This window comes from Dipodomys merriami, unplaced genomic scaffold, assembly GCF_024711535.1.
Source record: "Dipodomys merriami isolate MVZ:Mamm:240054 unplaced genomic scaffold, mDipMer1.0.p SCAF_8, whole genome shotgun sequence".
Classification (NCBI taxonomy): domain Eukaryota; kingdom Metazoa; phylum Chordata; class Mammalia; order Rodentia; family Heteromyidae; genus Dipodomys; species Dipodomys merriami.
Window position 1 is genome coordinate 48,578,215 of NW_027206401.1, and position 22,575 is coordinate 48,600,789.

Genomic DNA, 22,575 nt, shown 5'->3' on the forward strand with positions numbered 1-22,575 from the left:
TTAATCCATGACTAAGGGTCTGGCATTTTGTGAAGGTTTCTTCCTATTCTGTCACATGGTGGAAAGACGGAGTAAGAGGAAGCTGAACTTATACTGTCATAAGAAACATACTCTTCTAATAACAGCACTAATCCATTCAAGAAGGCAGCCTTTATGCCCCCTTAAACTTGTTTGTGATTCATCTGCCTTAGCCTCTTGAATGCTGGAATTATAGACATGTGCTAAACATGTTTAATGTTTGGTCCCCTCTTCCTACTTAATTTCTAAGAATCAAACCCAGACAGAGCCTTGACAAGCACTCTACTACTAAGTTGTATCCTAAGTCTCTTGGCACCCATTCTTGAAGAGAATTAACTTACCCATTGTGGGTTATTAACATGGTTGTTGAAAATAAACTGACCATAAATGTGTGGTCTATTTCTGAGCTCTCTATTCTGTTCCTCTGGTCAGTGTGTCTTTTATGCCAGTGCTGTGCTGTCTTAATTACCTTCGTTTCATAATATAGTTTGAAATTAGTTGTCTGATGCCTACAGCAGTATTCTTTGCTCAGTATTACCTTGATTGTTGTATGGGTTTTTTTGTGGCCTTTTACAAACTTTAGGTATTTTTTTATTTCTATGATAAATTTCATTGAAATTTTTGATATTGAATTGAATATGTAGATCACTTTGAGTAGTGTGAACATTTGAACAATATTAAATATGTTAACAATATTAAATATCTAATATTAAATAAGTAAGGGAAACACTAGAAATTATTGGCACAGGCAAGAACTTTCTGAGTAGAATTTCAGGGACACAGCAGATAGGAGAGAATTGACAAATGGGATTGCATCAGGCTAAAAAGCTTTGAAAAGTGAAGGACATAATAACTAAACTATAAAGACAGCCTACAGAATGGGAGATCTTTGCCAGCTTTATGTCTGACAAGGGCCAACTAAACTAAAATGTACAGGAGCCGAAAAAAAATCCCCAAAGATGCAATAACGTAATAAATGGGCAAAGTAGACACTTCTTAGAAGTAAAAATGACCAATAAATACTTGAGGGGAAATGTGCAACTATGAAGGAAATTTAGATCAGAAAACTTTGATATTCCATCTCATTCCAGTTCCATCATCAAGAATACAAATAGCAAGGGAAATAGGGAACCCTAGTACATGATTTGTGGTAATGTAAATTAGTACAACCACTATGGAAGGCAGTATGGAAATTCATCTGTGTTCATTGTTGCACTATGTACCATACTCAGATTGTGGAAATAGCCCATATGCCCTACAATTGGTGAATAGGTCAGGAAAATGTGTGTATGTAAGTAAGTAAGTAAGTAAGTAAGTAAGTATGTATGTATGTATGTATGTATGTATGTATGAATGTATGTATGTATGTATGTGTATGTTTGTACATATACATACATAATGTAATTCACTTATCTAAATGGATAATATTATGTCATTTACTGGGAAAATTGATGGACCTGGAAAAATTATGTGGGTGAAGAATGTCAGACTCAGGGAGACAAAAAATTCATGTTTTAGTTTTCATACGTGGAAGCTAGATCCAAAATAAAAATGTATGAAACAGCTGTATGAATATACACATGATCAAACTGACTAATATATTGTATATACAGGTGTGGAGTTTTATGCTATAACCCCTTTGAAGAACTAAGAGAGAGTTTTAACAAAATGAATACCTGGAAGCTGAAACATATCTGAAGGGGATAGGATTTAAGGGTATGGAGGTAGATGGATGGAGAGAGGAATGATGTGTGAATATAGTCATAATGATGCACTTAAGGGAAAATGAAACTAGAAAACTAGAGGATTGGTGGGGATGGGATAGTTGTGTCTTTTTCGGGTTTTTTCACCATTGTTTTATAACTTTTACTCTGTAGGCCTTATCTCCTTGTCTAAATTTATTAGTGTTTTATTTTTAGCTTTTTTTTTTTTAAAGTGGGATTGCTTTCTTGATTTCTTTTGGTATGTTTTCTTGTTAGTGGACTGTCAAAATGCAACTGATTTTTGTTTGTTGGTTTCATAGCCCACAACTTTACTGTGTTCATTTGGTCTAAGTTTATTGATGGAGTCTTTATAGTCTTCTGTATCTGTATATAAGATCAGCACACATTGATGATAACACTAACTATTTCCTTTTCTATTTAGATGTCTGGGTTTTTTTTTTTTTTTTTCCTTCGTCTGATTGCTCTGGCACGAGCCTTCAGAGCTGTGTTAAATAGAAGTGGTGAGAATTAAGCATTCTTGTCTTGCTCTTTGTCTTAAAAGAAAAACCTCCAACTTTTTACTGTTTAGTTAGCTGTGTACTTATCATATAAGTTCTTTATTATATTGAGCCATATTCCTTCCTTGCTTTGTTGGAAGTTTTTATTGCAAAGGCAGTTGAGTTTTTTCGAATATTTTTTTCTGAATCATAATGAGATGATCATCTGTTTTGGAGAGGGTTAAATTTTATTTTTGAATTAGCATGCATTAATAATGCAAGGGTATTTCATTATGATAATTCTATTATGATAATTCTATAACTGCATACAGTGTATTTGAACAAGTCCATCCCCTCCATTATATTCCTATTTCTCTATCCCTCCTCCCACACTTTTTCAAATAGTGTTTATTGGGTTCTATTATGTGATCTCTGTTGTCCCTTTTTTAAATAAACAACTGTAGTTGATCAATATTCATAGCTTTCCATATGCTGAACCTTTCTTGCATCTTGAACCTTGATTATTTTGTGTAGTTTTTTTTAATGTGATGTTAAATTCAGTGGTATAGTATTTTTGTTGTGACTTTTCACTTTTTTAAAAAAAATTAGGAATCTTGGTTTTCTCTACTTTTAATATCATTATTTCTCATTGGTATTAAAGTAATACTGGCCTATACAGTAAGTATTCCTTCCTCTTCTATTTCTTGGGAAGAAATTGAGAAGAATTGTTACCACTTCTTTACATATTATCAGAATTTATCAATAAGCCCTCTTTGTCATTCAGGAAAATTTTTTATTATTAATTTTACTTCATTATTGGTTTGTTAGGATTTTCTGTTCATGATTCAGTCTTCGTAAGTGATATGTCAAGAATTTATCCATTTCTTCTAGATTATCCCATTTATTGACATGTAATTATTCATATTAGTCTGTTATGATCTTTGGCTATCAGTTGTAATGTCTCCTCTTTGATTTCTGATTTTTGAGTTTTCATTCTTATTTGTTTTTATCATTTCAAAAAAATTATAGCTGGGAAGTAGATAGTAGGGGGTAGGGGATGCCCTGGGTTTAGTTCCTAGAATCACAAGTAAACAAAACAAATGAAAAAAAATCACGTAGGATTTGTTGACTTTCTCCCTATTTTTTCTATTTCATTTATTTCTTCTGTGATATTTATTACCTCCTTCTCTCTACCAGCTTTGAATTTCTTTTTCTAGTTCCTAGAGATGTAGTGTTCAATTATTTGAGATCTTTTTTCTTTCGATGTAGGCATTTATTGTTATACATTCTTACCTTTTAGTGCATTCATTTTTTCAAGATATTGTTTTATTCGTTGATTTAGAATTATTTGTGTAGCTGTATAATTCTCTGTTTAGTTTGTGAACATTTTCAGTTTCCATATATATGTACATATATTTAACAATTAGAATATGAAAATTATATTTTATAGTTTTGTTGAGAAGTAGTATATATATTTAATAAACTGTGTATGTTTAAAGTATGCAGTTTGAATGGTGTTTGCATTTAAAACTTCATTCCTCGGATAAGATGTTTGACTATTTCTTACTCCAAAAAAGGTTTATCCTATTCCCTCCTTATCCCTTTCTTCCTTCCTCCAGCTTTCCTCCTTATTCCTACTTCCTTCTCAGGCAACCATCTGCTGTTTAGTATTCATTTTTCTAGTTTATATAAATGAAAGCATACCATATGTGCATTTTTTGATGGGATAGTAACTGGCTTCTTTTAGCGTTAGATTCATCCATATTGCATCCATCAGTACTCTTGTTAAAAATTGTTCAGTGGCAATTTATTGTATTGCTATGGTACCATTTACTTCTCTATTTCCCTGTTGATAGACATTTGGAACGTTCTAATTTTGACTGTTACAAATTTAGATAATATGAAATGAGTATAGACTATTTTGTAGAGATAAACCTTCATTTCTTTAGAGCAAGAATTGGTAATTTTTTCAGCAAAGGACCAGATAACAAATGTGTTAAATTTTATAGGCTTATGTTCTTCCTCTTTGTGCTGCACTCTGAGAATGCCAAATAGTAAACTGGGGCAATCCCAGAATGAAACGGATGCATTTCTCTTCCCTCTCTGACGTACATACCACTGATCATGTTGCTGTCAATAAAAAAACAAAACAAAACAAAACTATTGTCTTTGACTGTTTGTTAGAGTGAATACTAGTTTGGTCTTGATTCTTCTATGTTGGTTGTGAATAGAAAGTTTTTCTATTCATTTGAATTTACTTACAGTCTTTTCTCAGTTTTAAGAGCTATATATTTAAAGCCATTATGCCCAAATATATTACTTCTATGTTTTATATACAGAATATGAAGCTTCATTATTAGGAAGAGTGTTAATGGCTTTTGGATTCTCTAGAAGCTTATATCTTAAAATTCTTACCTAATTATGCAAGAATATTAGAATATGAGGGATGACATTTTCTAAAAAGAAATGTACTCATTACCTGATTTATATAACCTTGTGTAACCCTGTATGTCACCTTTATAATAACAACTTAAAAAATAAAAAAGAATATTAGAATAGTTTATTGATATTATACCCATGTTTAGAAGCCACTCTATACACTTACTGGTTGCTTCTGTTGTTGTTTTTATTTCTTTTGCATTATTTTAAAAGATACTCATATTAAGAAATACAAAATATAGCAAAATAAATTTAGTATAACCAGTAACCACTTACCTCTTACTCAGGACAAGAAAGAGAAAATTGCTATCATCCTAGAGATTTTTTTCCTAATCACAAATTTTCTTCTCTAAACTCTCCTGAATTGTTTTACTTCCTTGCTTTCCTTTATGCTTTTCCTACTTAGATATGCATGTAAAACATAGTGTTTGTGTTTACCTACTTACGAACCTTGTGTATGAATGATTTTTCTTTTATTTGTTCAGTGTTGTGATTTTTTTAAAATAATTGACCTATGAGTTATGAATTCACTCTTTTTATTTGATGATAATATGCTTGTGAGTGTGCGCACATGTGTGTATTTTTATGAATAACAGTTTGGTGATTAGCAATGATATTAAAAAAAATCACAAGTTCCTTAATACACATGCACTCATAGAAGCTTGAAAACAGCTCCAAACTGGAATTATTAGGCTGTGGGTCTGTCCACTTAGGATATAATGTGTTACAAATTTCTTCTACTTGGTGGCTCCTTTAAGTCTCTTAATGATGCCTCTTTAATTTTGTTTTTATTTAAAAATAATTTTATGCCTAGAAAAAAATCTCAAAAGTACTGCAGAATATTTTTGTATATATTTTAGATTGCTTTCCTTATTGTCAGCATCTTGTATAACCCTGTATATTTATTGACATTGCTTCAATTCTGTAACTTTTCTACATTCATTAGTTTTACAGTTTACTTACTGGTATACTTTTTCTAATCTAGGTTCCAATATAGGATCTTATATTACATTTTGTGATAGTTCCTAGCATATGTGTTTTTCGACTGTATTGGTTCATTTTCTGTTTCTGTAACAAGGTATCAGAGTCTGATTACATTATAAAATAAAGGTGTATCATTTACTTGATAGGTTTTTATAGACCATTAGACTGGCACTACTGGTTCTGGTGAGGGCCTTTTGGATACTTTATAACATAGCAGGTTTTTGCCAGACGCAGGTTGCTCATGCCTGTAATCCTAGGTACTTAGGAGGCTGAGATCTGAGGATCGCGGTTCAAAGCCAGCCTGGGCAGGAAAGTCCATGAAACTCTTTTATCTCCAGTAAAGCACTCAGAACACTGGAAGTGGCGCTGTGGCTCAAGCGGTAGAGTGTTTGCTTAAGAGCTTAAGAGCTGAGGGACAGCTCCCAAGCCCAGAGTTCAAGACCCATGACCGACAAAAAAGGAAAAACCCAAAAACAACCAAAAAAAAAAGCAGGTTTTTTCTTTGTCACTGTTGTTTTAATGTACTATGTGAGTTTTTGTTTGTTTCTTTAGTATGTTCTTCCCCCGTGGTATAACCCCTGTTGTCACTGTGTTCGATTCCAGTGTCCTGCATCTTGTATATACATTTTTCCAATTTGGGGGAGGGGAAGGGAAATAACAAAATGCTGAAACAACAATACAAGTTGACCCATTGTAACAATGAGATGTACAAAACACTATGTTGAAAATGAACTTTACAACTTGGAGGGAAAGGGACAATTGGGGAGGTGGCGACGGAAGGGATTGTAAGGGGAAAAACAAAGGAGAGGGTAACAATGCTCTATAGGAAATGTACGCATTACCTTACTCATATAACTGAATCTTTACAATATAAAATACATTAAAAAAAGGATGGACGGACATACACAAGAAGGAGCAACCACATCATGAAACATGAATCCAAAGAGGGATTCAGGAGGCATACTTGCTCTGTTATGACAACATGGTTTTGTGAGAACTCACTCCATAAGACCAGCATTAATCTTTTCCAAGGACAGCACCCTTAATTTACCTCGCTTTAGGCTACACATTTTTAAAATTTCTCTATCTCTACGCTGCCCTACTAAAGATCTCTACCCTCTTAACACAAAAACCTTTGGAAGTTACATTTAAATCGCATATAAACTATAGCAATGACCTTGAGCCATAGTGCCACTTCCAGCTTTTTCTGCTTTTGTAGTGCTGAGGAATTGAACCCAGGGCCTCATACATACAAGGCAAGCACTCTACCACTGAGCCACCTTCCCAACCTGGGAAATGCATTTTCAAAACAGATTGTTTAGAAAGATTAGTGAGTCAAAAGCTAAGTGCATATGTAGTTTTTTTGGATATTGCCAAGTTTCTCTTTAGAAGGTTGTCTCCTTGCATTTCCCACTACCATATTTTTCTCGTATCATTGCCAGTAGAATATGTTACCCATACATTTCTACTATAACCAGTCTGTCAGGTGAGAAATGTTACCTCGGGGATGTTTTAATTTACATTTTTTCTAGTTGCAAGTTTGAATATTTTATGCTTAATGCTCATATTTTATATTTTCGTATATATGAATTATCTTTGTCTTAAAGGGATTAATTTTAATGTCAGATTTGTCATTGTTTTCATTTCTGGGATGTTTTTAATCCATGTGGGCAGTCAGTTTTCCCTGCCCTACTTATTAGAAGGAATGAGAGCAGTGAGTTTTCTGCACTATTGTACACTGCAAACTCAGTCTCTAGATTCTAGATTCAGTACTAGACTCACTGACTTATCTGGCATTTCTTATGCCAACACTACATTATCTTCCATTCTTCCTTGCTGAAGTCTTATTAGAATTTATTGATATCTAGTAGAACAAGTCTTCTAGCTTATTGTTTAGGAGAATCTTCTTGTTCACTTTCTTTCTCTTACACATTAAAAAAAAATTAGAAAAAAAGCCTTTGCATAAGACACATCCTCACAGGATTTGTTGTTGTTGTTGTTGTTGTTAGTGGTGGTGGTGGTGGGGCTTGAACTCTGGGCTCTGTCCCTGAGCTCTTCAGCTCAAGGCAAGTGCTCTACCACTTGAGCCACAGTGCCACTTCAGTTTTCTGGTGGTTCATTTGAGAAAAGAGTCTCTTGGACTTTCCTGCCCAGGGTGGCTTTGAACTGTGACCCTCAGATCTCAGCCTCCTGAGTAGCCAGGATTACAGGCGTGAATCACCGGCACCGAACCCTGTCAGGATTTTTGAGATTGCATTGAACATATTGATGAAGTTGTGGTCATTTTATATAATAACAGCTTTCAGATTTCCTCTCCATGAATGCTGTATAAACTCTTTCATTTACTCAGGCTTTCTTAGGTTTCTTTAAATAATGTTTAATAATCTTATGAAGTTTTTTTTACTTGTTCATTTTATTCTAAGATTAAAAGTGGGTTTTTAGAAATTACTCATCCTAAATCAGATCATTCTTAGTTTGATTTCCTAGCAGCTTGTTTTTGGTATAGAAATGAAATTGGTATTTTTCTCTAATATGGTATTCAGGAATCTTAATAAATTCTAAAGATTTATCATATATTTTCTATTGTGTGTGTGTGTGTGTGTGTGTGTGTGTGTGTGTGTGTGTGTGTGTGTGTGTGTGTGTATGTGTATGTGTGTAAAGTTTACTTATAAATGCCATGGCTTTTTTTCTAGGACCTATAGTACAGTCTTACCGAAAAAATAAAGTGACAGAAGGCATATCTATATTCTTCTTAGTGTAAAATTTAAAAGATTCCTGAATAAGTTTATTTTCTGTTTCATTATTTATATTCTTTGGAGGAAATTGAGAAAGTTAATTTCTCTTTTCAGTAAGAGTACTTATATAAGAATATTTTTCTTAAATGCCTTTCCTGCCTTTGTAGTATTACGATATTTTCCACTTCTTCTATTCTTCTATAGGTAAACTACTGAATTTTAAAGTAAAACCCAATTTTATGGTGATGTGTTACTGTCTTAAGAAAAATATTGCTGTAGCTGGGCACTGGTGGCTCATGCCTGAAATCTTACCTACTTAGGAGGTTGAGAGCTGAGGACTGTGGTTTGAAGCCAGTCCATACAGGAAAGACTGTAGGAATCTTTATCTATAATTAACCACAAAAAAAAGCTGCAAGTGGAGCTATGGCTCAAGTTGGATAGTGCCAGACTTCAGTTAAAAAAAAAAAAAAAGCTAAGTATTATGTTTTGAGGGTGGTATAAACCTTAATTTGTAGCCAGGCTGGCCCTTTAACATCCACCTTCCTGGGATTGCAAACATGAGCCAGTGGTAGAGCACTAGCCTTGAGCTGAAGAGCTGAGTGACGGCACCCAAGCCCAGAGTTCAAGCCTCGTAACTCCCCCCCCCCCAAAAAAAAAAAAAATCCCTGTTCTCCTTGTATTTGTTTCTTTCTCTCTTCTTCTCAATTCCTGGCAATAACAGATCTTTGATACAGTCACCAGTTGCTTTTCCCAGAATGTGACATAGAAACATTTAATGGATCAACCTTTTTCCAATGGCTTCTTTCACTAAGTATTTAATTATTCAAGTTTCCTCTGTCTCTTTTATTGGCTTGGTAGTATATTTCTTTCTTTTTAAAAATAGGCTATGTATTTTAGAATAGGTTTGGTTTTACAGCAAAAACTGAATGGCTGGTTCAATATATGTAAATCAATTAATATAATTCATCACATCAACAAGAGCAAGGATAAGAACCACATGGTTATCTCAATAGATGCAGAAAATGGATTTGATAAGATCCAACACCCTTTTATGATGAAGGCTCTGGAAAAACTAGGAATTCAGGGAACTTTCCTCAAGATAATAAAGGCTGTATATGACAAACCTACAGCCACCATTATACTTAATGGTGAAATACTAAAGCCAGGATTTCCTCTTAAATCAGGAACGAGACATGGATGGCCACTCTCTCCACTTCTGTTCAATCTAGTATTAGAATGCCTAGCTACAGCAGTAAGACAAGATGCAAACATAAAAGGGATCCAAATAGGGAAAGATGAAGTAAAACTCTCCCTCGTTGCAGATGACATGATTTTGTATTTAAAGAATCCCACAGACTCCCCTCCCAAATTACTCAAGCTGATTCAAAACTTTGGCAAAGTAGCAGGGTATAAAATTAACCCTCAAAAATCAATGGCTTTTCTGTATGCCAACAATGAGAAGAGAACGTCTGAAATCAGGAAAGCAACTCTATTCGTAATAGCTCCACAAAAAATAAAATACCTAAGAATTAACTTAACCAAAGAAGTGAAGGACCTCTATGATGAAAACTTTAAAAACCTGAAAAAGGAAATCAAAACAGAACTTAGAAAGTGGCAAAACCTCCCATGCTCCTTGATTGGAAGGATCAACATCGTGAAAATAGCAGTACTTCCCAAGTCTGTCTACAAATTCAATGCAATACCTATCAATATTTCAACCTCATTCTTCAAGGAAATAGAAGAGGCAATCCAAAAATTCATATGGAACAATAAAAGACCCTGAATAGCAAAAATGATCCTCAACTGCTGGAGAAATACCAATACCAAATTTCAAACTCTAGTACAAAGCCATAGTAATCAAAACAGCTTGGTACTAGCACAAGAACAGACCTCAGGACCAATGAGGTTGACCAAAGAATTGAAAACCCAGAAATGAACCTACAGACCTATAGCCATCTGATCTTCGATAAGGGAGCTAAACAAAATAGCATGGAAGAAAGAGAGTCTCTTCAATAAATGGTGCTGGCAAAACTGGTTAATCACCTGTAGAAAACTAAAGCTAGATCCTTATATATCACCCTGCACCAGAATCAACTCCAAATGGATCAAAGACCTCAGAGTCAAAGCAGACACTCTGAAAACATTACAGGATGGAATAGGAGAAACCCTAGGTCTCCTTGGCACAGGCTGAAATTTTCTTAATAGAGACCCAGAAACACAACAAATCAAAGAAAGGTTGGACAAATGGGATTGCATGAAACTACAGAGCTTCTGCATGGCAAAGGACATAGCTAGCAAGATCAATAGAAAGCCCATGGATTGGGAGAAGATCTTCACTAGCCATACAACAGACAAGGGTCTCATATCTAAAATATACTTGGAACTCAAAAAATTAAGTCCCCCAAATACATATCCTCAAAGAAACAACTGCCCAATAAATAAGTGGGATAAGGACTTAAAACAAAACTTCTCTGAAGAGGAAAGAAGGATGGCCAATAACACATGAAGAAATGCTCAACCTCTCTAGCCATAAAAGAAATGCAAATCAGAACAACATTGAGATACCACCTCACCCCAGTTAGAATGGCTAAAATCAAGAACTCTAATAACAACAGATGCTGGAAGGGATGTGGACAGAAGGGACCCTTACTGCATTGTTGGTGGGAATGTAAACTATGTTTATTGCATTATTTACCATAGCCAAGATAGGGAACCAACCCAGATGCCCCTCAGTAGATGAATGGATCAAGAAAATGTGGTATATATACACAATGGAATTCTATGCCTCCATCAGAAAGAATGACATTGCCCCATTTGTTAGGAAATGGAAAGACTTGGAAAAAATTATATTAAGTGAAGTAAGCCAGGCCCAAAGAAACATAGGTCCCATGGTTTCCCTTATTTGTAATAACTAGTATATGTCTGAGACAAGCAGAAAAGGTCAGATAAGTTGGTGTTAAGGTGAAATGAATCCCAAGATAAGTATTCAAATGTTTTTTTTTTCTTTCATGCGATTGTATCTAACATATTTATAAGATGATTTCTTTGGTGCTTTGTATGTCCCTCCCCCATGGTATAGCCCCTGCTTTCATTGTATTTGATGTTGGTATAATTTGTGGAGGGTAAGGGCAAAAAACAAGCCGTTTAAATAGAGATACAGTGGACCCCATTTTAACAATGAGATGTACAAGTCATAATGTTGAAAAACGAACTTTACAACTTCGGCTGAGTGGGGTGGGGTAGGGGGTGGAGATGGGAAGGAATGGGAAGGGAAAACAAAGGAGGAGGCAACAATGCTTGATAAGAAATGTACTCATTACCTTGCCCATGTAATTGTAACCCCTCTGTACAGTATTTTCACAATAAAATTTTTTTTTAAAAAACTGAATGGGAGACAAAATGCCCATATACTACCTAGCCTCCTCCACTTTCAGAATCCCCTACTGTTAACATTTGTCAGTGATCCTGCATTAATATGGCATCACCCGAAGTCTGTAGTTTATGGTCAATTCCTGGTGATGTACATTCTCTGAGTTTTGACAAATATATCAATGACGTATATTCACAGAATATAGTATACAGAATAATTTCACTGCCCTAAAAATCTGTGTTCTGAATATTCATTCTTCCCTCCCGTACTTTTGGCAGTCACCGATCTCTTTAGTGTTCCTTTACTCTTGCCTTTCCCCAAATGTCATAGTTGGCATTAGACATTATTTATAGCCTTTCATATTGAGCTTCTTTCAAAACACTTTTCTCCATGTCTGATTTGAGAGCTCATTTCTTTTTAGTGATGAATAATCTTCCATCAAATGCATGAGTTCCAGGATAGTGGGGGCTACTTATGGAAACTTTCTAAATCAAAACCAAATAAATAACAAAAAGCACTATCTACAGATGTTTGTAGGGCATAGTTTTTACCTCAGGGTAATACCAAGGATTGTAAGATACTGCTTACCTATCAAAATGACTACCATTAGTACATTCTCACAGGTGATTAGAAAGAGTTCTTTTGTTTCTCATCCTCTCCAACCTTTGGCATTGTCACTGTTCTAGATTGACTATTCTTGTGGATGTGTACATTGTTTCAGTGTGTATTCCTCAATGACATATGATACAGTATCTTTTCATATGCTCCTTTGTTATCTGTATATTCTCTGTTGAACTATCTATTCAAGACTTATCTGCTAGTTAATAATGGTTTGATTTTTGTTTTGCTTTGTTTTGAGACAAAAATCTCACTATGTAGCTCAAGGTACCCTGTAACTCATTTTGTAGACTAATCTGGTTTTGAATTTGTTTTCCTTCTGCTTTACCTCCAAAGTGCTGTGATAGGCATGTACCACCACACCCACCTTATTGTTGAGTTTGTGTCTATCAAGAGTTGTACATTACAAAGGAAATAAAAAGAAAATATTTCTTCCTTTGTGTATGATTAGAATTTTCCCTGTTTGTAGAATTTTTTGGTGAATCCCTGTAGATCTTTTCTCTGTCAACATAATTTTTAAAATGTTAAATAGTGAGATTACTAAGATTTTCTACTTTTTTCTTGTGTCAGTTTAGTACTTTATATTTCTTATGATTTTTTTCTTGTTCTGATTTTTGAACTTATATAAAAGTGTTTATAATATCGTAGTCATTTGGTCATTTTTGTGGTGCTGGATAGAACCCCAGAGTTTTTAATATACCAAACAAACTTCTGCCATTTGACTCATACCCCAAGTTCTCAGGTGTTATTTATAACAAGTATCTTTAGGCTTTGTTCCTTTCTTTATTCCTACCACTGGTTGTGCCTTTTATCTTTGCATCTTATTAGGATCAATTTAGTAATAATTTTTAGAAGAAATTATTTTAATGTCTTTCTCCCTCTAATATATGTTTTTTGTCTTATGAAATTTCATCTCATTGCCATTTCTTTTCCTATTTTCTTCAGCTTTAATTGGTGTGCTTTTCTTTTTGAGACAGAATCTTGCTAAGTAGCTTGGGCTGGTCTAGAACTTGCTATATTATATAAGAAAGCTCAGGTTGGCCTTGAACTATAATCGTTCAGTCTTTTCCTCTTCCTCTTATTTTTCTAATTTCTTGAGATGGATAGGGAATTCATCAAAGTGTATGATGGGTGATGGGTAATAGATTTCTCTCTAAATTGGATTTAGCTGCATCCTACAAGCTTTAATAAATTGTTAGTTTGTTGTCAAGTTTAAGAAATTTTGTAATTTTCATTTGAGGTGTTCTTTTTGACCTGAGTTATATATACAAATACTTGTCTTTTCAGACATGGAGATTTTTTTCAGTCAGTACTTACTTGAACTCAAAATCTTACTGTTCACCAAATATTGAATACACTTGCTTTCTGTTTGTTGTGTTGTTACTTTACTTTGTGATAGATACATCGGTTATGATCTGGATTTTAGATAACTTGCTGTGTGGCTAACAAGTGCATTTTTTCTAAGTCATGATCAGAGATACTGTATGTTTTTTCAAAATGTTTTATTATAATTTAAATATGTATTTGATAGACCAGGTGCTGGTGACTCAGGAGGCTGGTCAGGATTGCAGTTTGAAGCCAACCCATGTAGGAAAGACTTGAGACTCTTATTTCCAATTAACCACCAAAAAGCTGGAAGAGGAGCTGTGGCTCAAGTGGTAGAACACTAGCATTGAGCTTAGAATCTCTGAGCTAGCTGGGTGCTGATGGCTCAAGCTTTTAATCCTAGCTACCCAGAAGACTGAGATGTGAGAATCGTGATTTGAAGCCAGGCTAGGTGGAGCTGTGGCTCAAAGACAGTACCCAGGCCTTGACTTCAGCACCTTGTACTGGCACAAACAAATAAAAAAGAAAGTTCTGGGATAACGCCCAATTGTGAATTCAAGCCTCAGGAGGACTGGCACCTGTGTATGTGTGTGTGTGCGCATCTGACAGTACTGTAGTTATTTCTGTAAACATGATAATTTTGAACTATTTATCTTTAACAAAAATTCCATTTCTCTTGTATTTTAATTTGAAATAGCTAGATTAGAATGTGGCTAAAGTGGTAGAACATCTGCCTAGAAAGCCCAATGCCCTGAGTTAAAATCCCAATATCACCATCATCATCATCATCATCATCATCATCATCATCATCATCATCATCATCATCATAATAATAAATGATGATGTATTAGTATCAGTCGATTATATTTCCCTTGAAGGAAATAATTTGGTGAATGAAATTTATTTAAATAGTGTTTATTACTTGACAGATACTACTTCGGGGTAGAGTTTTCTAGAACAATGAGCTTTCTTTCCAGTAGACATATTAATATTATCATTTGGAAAATCAAAAGCATAGTAAGCATTAGTTTTCTTGCCTCGTTTCTCCTTCAAAAGTTGTAGATTTTCTTCCAGTAGTACCTTTTCTTTTTATCACTTTTCCCCCATAATGTTACTTTTAGTAGCCATTTTAATAGTTCAATAGTTGCAAGCAAAAACTTTAGAGGTTGTTAAACATTTTCATAAATGCTATGGGAAATGTTCAACTACATTAAAAGCAAAATAGTTACCTTGCTTTAAATGAGTCAGGATTTCTATCTTAAAGTATATGTGTAAATATGTCTATCAGTGCTGAATTAATGGTGTACTCTGGGGATTTAAAATGTGTGATTGCTATATTGTGTGCAAGTATCCTGTCTTGGTAAAATGCTGCCTTTTACTAGGAAATATATATATATATATATACACACACACATATATATATACACACACAAGTTGGCAAAATAATTTTTGAAAGGTAAAGGCATTAAAAACATTTAAAACATTTAAAATTATAATTTATGTTCTCAAAGTATTAATTATCTTACATTTAGCAGGCCTTTAAATTATGGTACATATTTTAACCTACTCAAATGAACATAGTAATAGAATACGTGGTGAGGAATAATTGAGTGAATAAGAAGGAACAGTATTTTTGAAGTAAAAAAAAATGTTATTCAATTGGTACCTTTAAGAATTGCTTAGGAAATGTGGTTATTAGATACGCAGAAAGGGGGCACACTAAATAGAATATTGGCAGGCTTCCTGAAATTCATATGCATCGTAGTTAGAGGCTTATTGAGTTTTAAATGTCAGCCAACTTTTATTCTCTTCCTTTTCTAGCATCTATTTGTATGAACTGTGACTATTCTTACTTCTTAAGGGAGTTAGTTTATGAAGCTTTCTATGAACATTTGTTATAGAGGAAATAAATTACCACTGATATATATATATATATATATATATATATATATATATATATATATATAAACAGTAAATTTTTGATACCAGCAGTGGTTAAAAGTTTTGTTAGAATAATTTCTTATTTGTCAAATGTTGACTAAGAAAGCTTTCATTTCATTGTTGAATTTTGGGATTGTTTCCTACTCTCAGTCATATTTGCAACCTTCAACAGTATATTAAATGTTTTACTATAAGTCATTATTTACATTCTAAATGTAAAAAGAGCTTTGCTAAGTTGGTTTAATTGAGTAATGTTCATCTATTAACATAATGTTAGTGGCCCTTAAAGTGAGCTTTAAAGATATTCACACAAGTATCTCACAACTAATACTTGGTGATAAAAATAGTAAGACAGCATGAGTACCAGAAGCATCCCAATTTCAGAGAAGTTAATTTATAAATAAATATACATCCTAGAATTGTTAAAGTAGGAGTTTGAAGTTACTGATTGAATCTTACAAGACGTTTATGATGATCTGAAGTGTTCTCATTTTTTTATGGTTAGGTTAATATGACATACTAAGAGTAACACAAGACTGTCTTCACATAGTCTGCACCACAACCACTTTCCTGTCTACACATTCTACAAACATAGTTCTAAAGGTGGCATTTTTTCATTCAATGCAGGCCAAAATAATGTATCTTTTAAATGCACATGCCTATAATCCAAGTATTTGAAAGACTGAGACAGGAAGATCATGAATTCAAGTCCAGCTTGGACCATATAGTAAGATTTTGTCTTAAAAAAAGTAATAGACTTATTAGAATTAAAAATAGGAAGGAAGGAATGATGTAGGAAAGTGACCTTTAAGAAAAATTACCTTAGCCGGCTGCCAGTGTCTCATGCCTGTAATCTTAGCTTCTTAGGAGTGTGACATTCTTAGCTCCAATTAACTATCAAAAAAAAAAAAAAAAAAAAAGCCAGAAGTGGAACTGTGACTCAAGCACTAGCCTTGAATAAAACAAAACAATAACATCAAAAAAACCTCAGGGACAGCACCTAGGCCCTGAATTCAAGCCCTAGAACCAACACCAAGAATAAATAATTTTAATCTTCTATATGTTTGATCTTTATTTATAACATGTGTATTTATTGTAGGTTTTTTGTTTTTGGAGCCCTAGAACCAATACCAAGAATAAATAATTTTAATTTTCTATATGGTTTGATCTTACTTCATGTGCATTTATTGTGGGTTTTTTATTTTTGTCAGTAGTGGGGCTTGATCTCAGGGCCTGGGCACTATCTGTGAGCTCTTTCACTTAAGGCTAGTGTCTTGAGTATAGTGCCACCTGGTTTTCTAGTGGTTAATTTGAGATAAGTGTCTCATAGATTTTCCTGCCTGCTCTGGCTTTTAACCACCATCCTCAGACCTCATCCTCCTGAGTAGCTAGGAGTACAGGCTTGAGCCACCAGTGCCTGGCCCATTTATTGTTTTATAAGAAGTAAGCATATCCTTTAAAAGTTCGGCTCTAAATTGCTTACAAAATAAAGTGTACAGTATGATATTTGAGATTCTTCATAAGTGATTTGAAATTTTCTTTGGATCTCATCTTCAACTGAATTGTTTCTTACTTCAGACATTCTTGTCTCAAATTCTTTATGTCCTCAGGACTTTGTTGAAATTTATCCTTGTGCTACCTACTCTTCCCAGCTAAGTCTAAATCCCCTCTATTCAAACTCTTAACAGATCCTTGCATAGTAAGTACCTCTTAACTAACTGTCTAATGGCAAGTAGATTCTATTATACACTTACTAGAAAATACTTTTGCTAGGCTTATTTATTTGTCAGGTTTTTCTGTTAGATTTTAGGACGGAATAATTTAGGCTTATATTATTATTTCCTGTAGTGTGTAATATGATATAGAGTATTTCTTCAGTTAAAAATTTTGATATATACAGTACTTCTTTTCCATAGATACTATATAGTAATCCTGTTAGAATTGATAGTATATTGGAGTGTAGAACAATCTTAAGTTTTCATTCTTAAGAATTTATTCAATATTCTTTGGTTATTATTCCATAATTCAAAAGACAGTAATAATTACATAGAGCCAAGTGAGGAGGTGTATGACTGTAATCCCATGTACTTAAGAGGTTAAGGCAGGAGAAGAACAATTTCAAGGTCAGCCTGGGCTACATAGTGAGACTTTATCTCAAAATGAAAAAATTTTAAAGGGATGGAGATTTAAAAAAACATTGAGTACTTGGCATTGCATGCATAAGGCCAGGATTCTCAATACTGGGGGTAGGGAGAAGAGAATAATTACATAGGCATTCAAATTTTTACAGTATCTATTATAGAATTTTAAATTATAGCTTTATAGTAAAAGTATAGTATTTTATAAAAATACCCTTTTTTCCCTCCTGTATAGGTTACTTCCTCAGAATGTTGGCCTTCTCTATGTTGGAGGTTATGAAAGACCATTTGCTCAAATCAAGGTATGATTGTTCATTTTAATGTATTTCTACTAAGCACTCATTGGTCCAGAAATTACCAGAAACTTGCTAATAACTATCAGCATATCACAAATACAGTGACTTTGAAATAATAATTTCATTGACTTTTTCATATTTCTGTTGAAGAGTTCATTTGACTTTTCAACTCCAGAAAAAAAACTGTTTTCATATTCTTGCCTATACAAAGTTGACTTTGACCAAAGCAAAGTAGTGATTAATTTTTTCAGTACATTTAGACTTACGTAGATTTATCTTTCAGGTCATCATTTTTGCCATTAAAACTTTATTGGGAGTATAGCTTACATATAGAAAGCTATACATGAAATGTACAATTTGATAAATTTTGGCATGTATACACTAATGCAAATCACAGTAATGAAGAAAAGAAACGTATGTATCACTGTATAAAAGTTATTTGTGCTCCTTGAAATTACCCTTCTTGCCTCTTATGTTTTCCTTCTAGTGCCCTAAACTGATTTGTGCTATTAACTATGATTTTGCCTCATTAGTATTTACATAAATGGAATCATGCAGTTTCCCCATTCCTCTTTTCTCTCTATCCCCCTTTTAACTCAATATAATTTTTTGAGCTACATCTGCGTTCTTGCACTTATCATGAGTTTATTCTTTTTTATTGCTGAGTAATATCCCATCATATGGCTATAACATAATGTATTTGCTCTTTCAGCTGTAGATAAGATGTGGGTTGTTTCTAGTTTGGGACTATAACAGCTAAAGCTGCTATGAACATTTGTGTGTAAATCTTTATATGGATACATGCCTTGCTTTCTCATGGATAACAAGAATATCCGCTATTTCTTTTAGATAAATATGTAATCTCTGTCAGTGGCCTGTGTAAACTTGCACAATACTACTGATTACTGTAGTTTTATAAAAATTCATGAAATCAAGTAGTATAAATTTTCCTACTTTGTTCTTTTTTTCTGTTTTGGTTAGTGTAGCTTCCTTCCAAACTACATTGAATCTATACATCAATTTGAGGGAAATTGGAATTCTAACAGTATTGAGGTTTTCATTTCATGAAACTGTATCTCTCTCAACTTATTATAACATCTCAGCAGTATTTGTTTTTAACATGTTGATCTTGCACACTTAAAAGATCTGTGTATCCATTTCATATTTTTGTGCCACTCTGTAAAGTACCTTTTATTTCAATTTCTGGTTGTTCATACAAAAATAATTTTTTGTGTTGACTTTAAATTCTGAAACATTTTTGTTCAATTATTAGTTGTGGCTTTTAAAATAAATTTTATTGAACTTTCTATGTAATAATATGATTTACTAAAAAACAGTTCTTTGTTTCTTTTTTTCCCCTAGGTTACGGTCAGTATTTATTTCACAGAATTAATAGTCTTAGGAATGCAGATATAAAGCATATGGACACAATGATAACTTAGGAATCAATGCTACTCTCTTAGGACTTAAAATCTGGATTTTATTATGCTCCATTACATTACATGCTCCATGAATAATATGTAGAATAAAAAGTCTAATAAAAATGATATATATCCCCCAAAAATATAGCTTGATGAGAAATCCAGGTTAAATAAAAATCTTTGAAGAACATACCCAAATACCATTGACGTGAAATATTATCTTGGCATAAAATCTAGAAGGGCAAAACTAAACAGCAACAAAACTTGAACATGTCAAAACAAAACCACCAACATACTCTGTATTGCACAGAGTGAAAGACCAACATGAAGTGTCTTGAGCCAGCAAGTTACCTCTAGGGGCTTTAGCAGTGGTGACATAATGTACAATTCAGTTCCTGCCCCCTACACAAGATGCAGGGCAGGGAGGTAGTGTGGGGTTGCTATTGGAGAAGCATTCAGTTTACAACTGTGCCACCCCTTGCTATTCTTTTATCCCCAGTTAATTATTATCTGCATATAGTATAAGTCTGCTAGACCATAGCTTTCAAGGCAGATGCCTTGAAAGTTCTTAGGGAGGTTAAACAAATAATGTAGCCTAAAACCTCCTCTGTAACAAACATGCACAGTGGACCCAAAGTAGGAGTGAGTGATGGGGCTGGAAGGACGTGTGGACTGTCTAGCCTTTAAAAGCACCTTGCCCCAAACAGATTCCAATTATAATGCAGTGGGACCATGGGCTTTCATCCACTCTAGAAACAAAGAGAAAGCTACTAAATATACTAAATGGCATAATTTGTTTTTTTGACTGGGCAGAGATTAGCGGTACCTACAGTTTTACCAGAATTGTTTCTGGGTCTCCAGGTGGAGACTAAAAACAGTTCTTTGTTTCTTTTTAAAATTATCTTTAAGTACTTTTACAAAAGAGTTGCTAACAAAGCAGTTTATGAATCTATGAATACAGCTTATGAATACAATATTTTTTGATCAATGTCACTTCTTTCAGTATTCTTACTCATGCCTCCCCTACCCTCACTTTTCTTAACTTTGTATGATACCCATTGGATTTTTGTCTGCATTTCCCCCTCTCCTTTTCTTCATTTGTCTAACCTCTTTCCCTTTGATCCCACCCCACCCCTTTCAAGTACCCTCTTCCTGCTGTTTGATTTTGCTGACCTCTAATTTGGGCTTTCTAAGAATTACACTATTTGAGATCACCCTTTAATCTACCATATTTCAACTAATACATTTGTATACACTTGCAGGCTACGTCTCATTGTTTTTCTTAATTGCACTGGCTAACACCTATAGTACAGCGTTGCTAGGAAATGGTGAGAATAGATATCGTTGCCTTATTCCTTGTCTCTGAAGGGATACTCAGTTTTTTTTTAAGTTAGGAATTGATGAGGTAATTTTAACTAGGCTTTATTATAAGAAATGAAAAAATACTAACATTTAAGGCAGTTAATAAAAAAGGAAGATTTGAGATCATTCTTTTGTTTAAATAACCTTTTATAACTTCAAAAATAACTTCTTAATGTATTGTGAGGTCCATGTAGTTTCTTGTAGGGGTTTGTGGTGGTTGTTGCTTCACATTTGTTTCTTGCTTACATGAATTGTAAATTTAAACTACTGCACATATTACATATGTTTTGAAAAATGAGGACTTCTAGAGTAGACCTAATCTGAACAGGACATTTGAGGCATTTAATACTAAGGATGTTTAGTCGCAATATGAATGAGAAATTTTCTCTTAGTATAGTATCATCTCTTTAAGTACTTCCAATAATTTAACCTAGGTAAATACTCTCAAAAAATTCTATAATTAGCTGGGCATCAGTGGCTCATGCCTATAATTCTAGCTATTCAGGAGGCTGAGATAAAAAGTTTGCAGTTCAAAGCAAGCCTGGGCAGGAAAGTCTGTGAGACTCTTATCTACAATAAACTACCAAAAAGCTGGAAGTGGAGCTTGAGCCTTGAGCAAAAGAAGCACTGGGACAGTGCTAAGATACTAATTCTGTAATTAGTATCTTAAATTCTGGATTCTAAAGAAATTTTCTGATTCCTTAAATAATGACAAGCCTTCAGGCAAAATTTTCTCCTCAATCTTTAATGTCTCTAGTGCACAAGTATTATTGGCAGGATTCTCTTTATAAACTTTGGTCACTATCCTATTCACTGAATTCAGAAGTAGATTTAGAAATCCTTAGAGGTACCAGGCAGGAACATTTCTGACAACCCAATTCTTTTTCAGTCCAATCATTCGGAAAATTCTGTTTGTCCTTATTAGAACTGAAAATTACTAAAAATAACTGTATATTTAGGGATAGATTTTTTTGTGTGTGTGTATGGGTATGAGTTACATGTTATCTCAAAAGCGTAATTCAATATGTGTATAAAGTTAATTCTCTCATTCTCCTGATTCATTAACATAACATTTTTATCTGGGACATTTCTAATAAGTGCAGTGACCAAGGTCAGTCTTTTCTGCTGATTAATTAGCTCTGTTGAATAGAGAAGCCTATCATTTTAGGTTGCCTTCTTTCTTTCATCATTACTATAGTAATGGTTTCTCTCACTCACTATGAAAGATTCCTTACCTTTATTAATTGTTGAAGATCTTTCCTAATTGCTATATCTTTAAACCTACCTAATTGTAATACTTAAGGTTTCATTGGAAAACATTTTTTTAAATTATAGTTTGAAGCTGGGCATTGGCGGCTCATGCGTGTAATCTTAACTATTTAGGAGGCTGAGATCTGAGGATTACAGTTCAAATCCAGCCTTGGCAGGAATGTTTGTGAGACTCTTATTTCCAATAAACTACCCAGAAAAAGTCCAAAGTGCTATGGCTCAAGTGGTAGAGCTCTAGCCTTGAGCAAAGGCAGCTCAGGGACAGTGGCTATGCTCTGAATTAAAGCCCTAGTACTGGCAAAAAGAACCCCTAAAAATTAAAGCTAAATACGATAGCTTAAATGCTTGTGATTAGATTGGAAATTCAAGTTTCATTTCTTACTTCTCATTGAGCCTGACTTCTAGCAAGCATGAAATATCAGTATTTGTTATATTAATTTTTCTTCCATTGAACTAAA

At 33.9% G+C, this 22,575-nt stretch overlaps 1 protein-coding gene across 2 annotated transcripts in view; it reads left to right on the forward strand.

Annotated features, from left to right (window-relative positions):
• Rngtt (RNA guanylyltransferase and 5'-phosphatase) overlaps nt 1–22,575 on the forward strand; it is a 245,683-nt gene that overhangs the window by 168,722 nt on the left and 54,386 nt on the right. For both annotated transcript variants that reach the window (XM_070010861.1, XM_070010862.1), the window contains exon 14: nt 18,005–18,071. In XM_070010861.1, the coding sequence (XP_069866962.1) occupies nt 18,005–18,071 (67 nt within the window). The remainder of the gene's footprint in view (nt 1–18,004; nt 18,072–22,575) is intronic.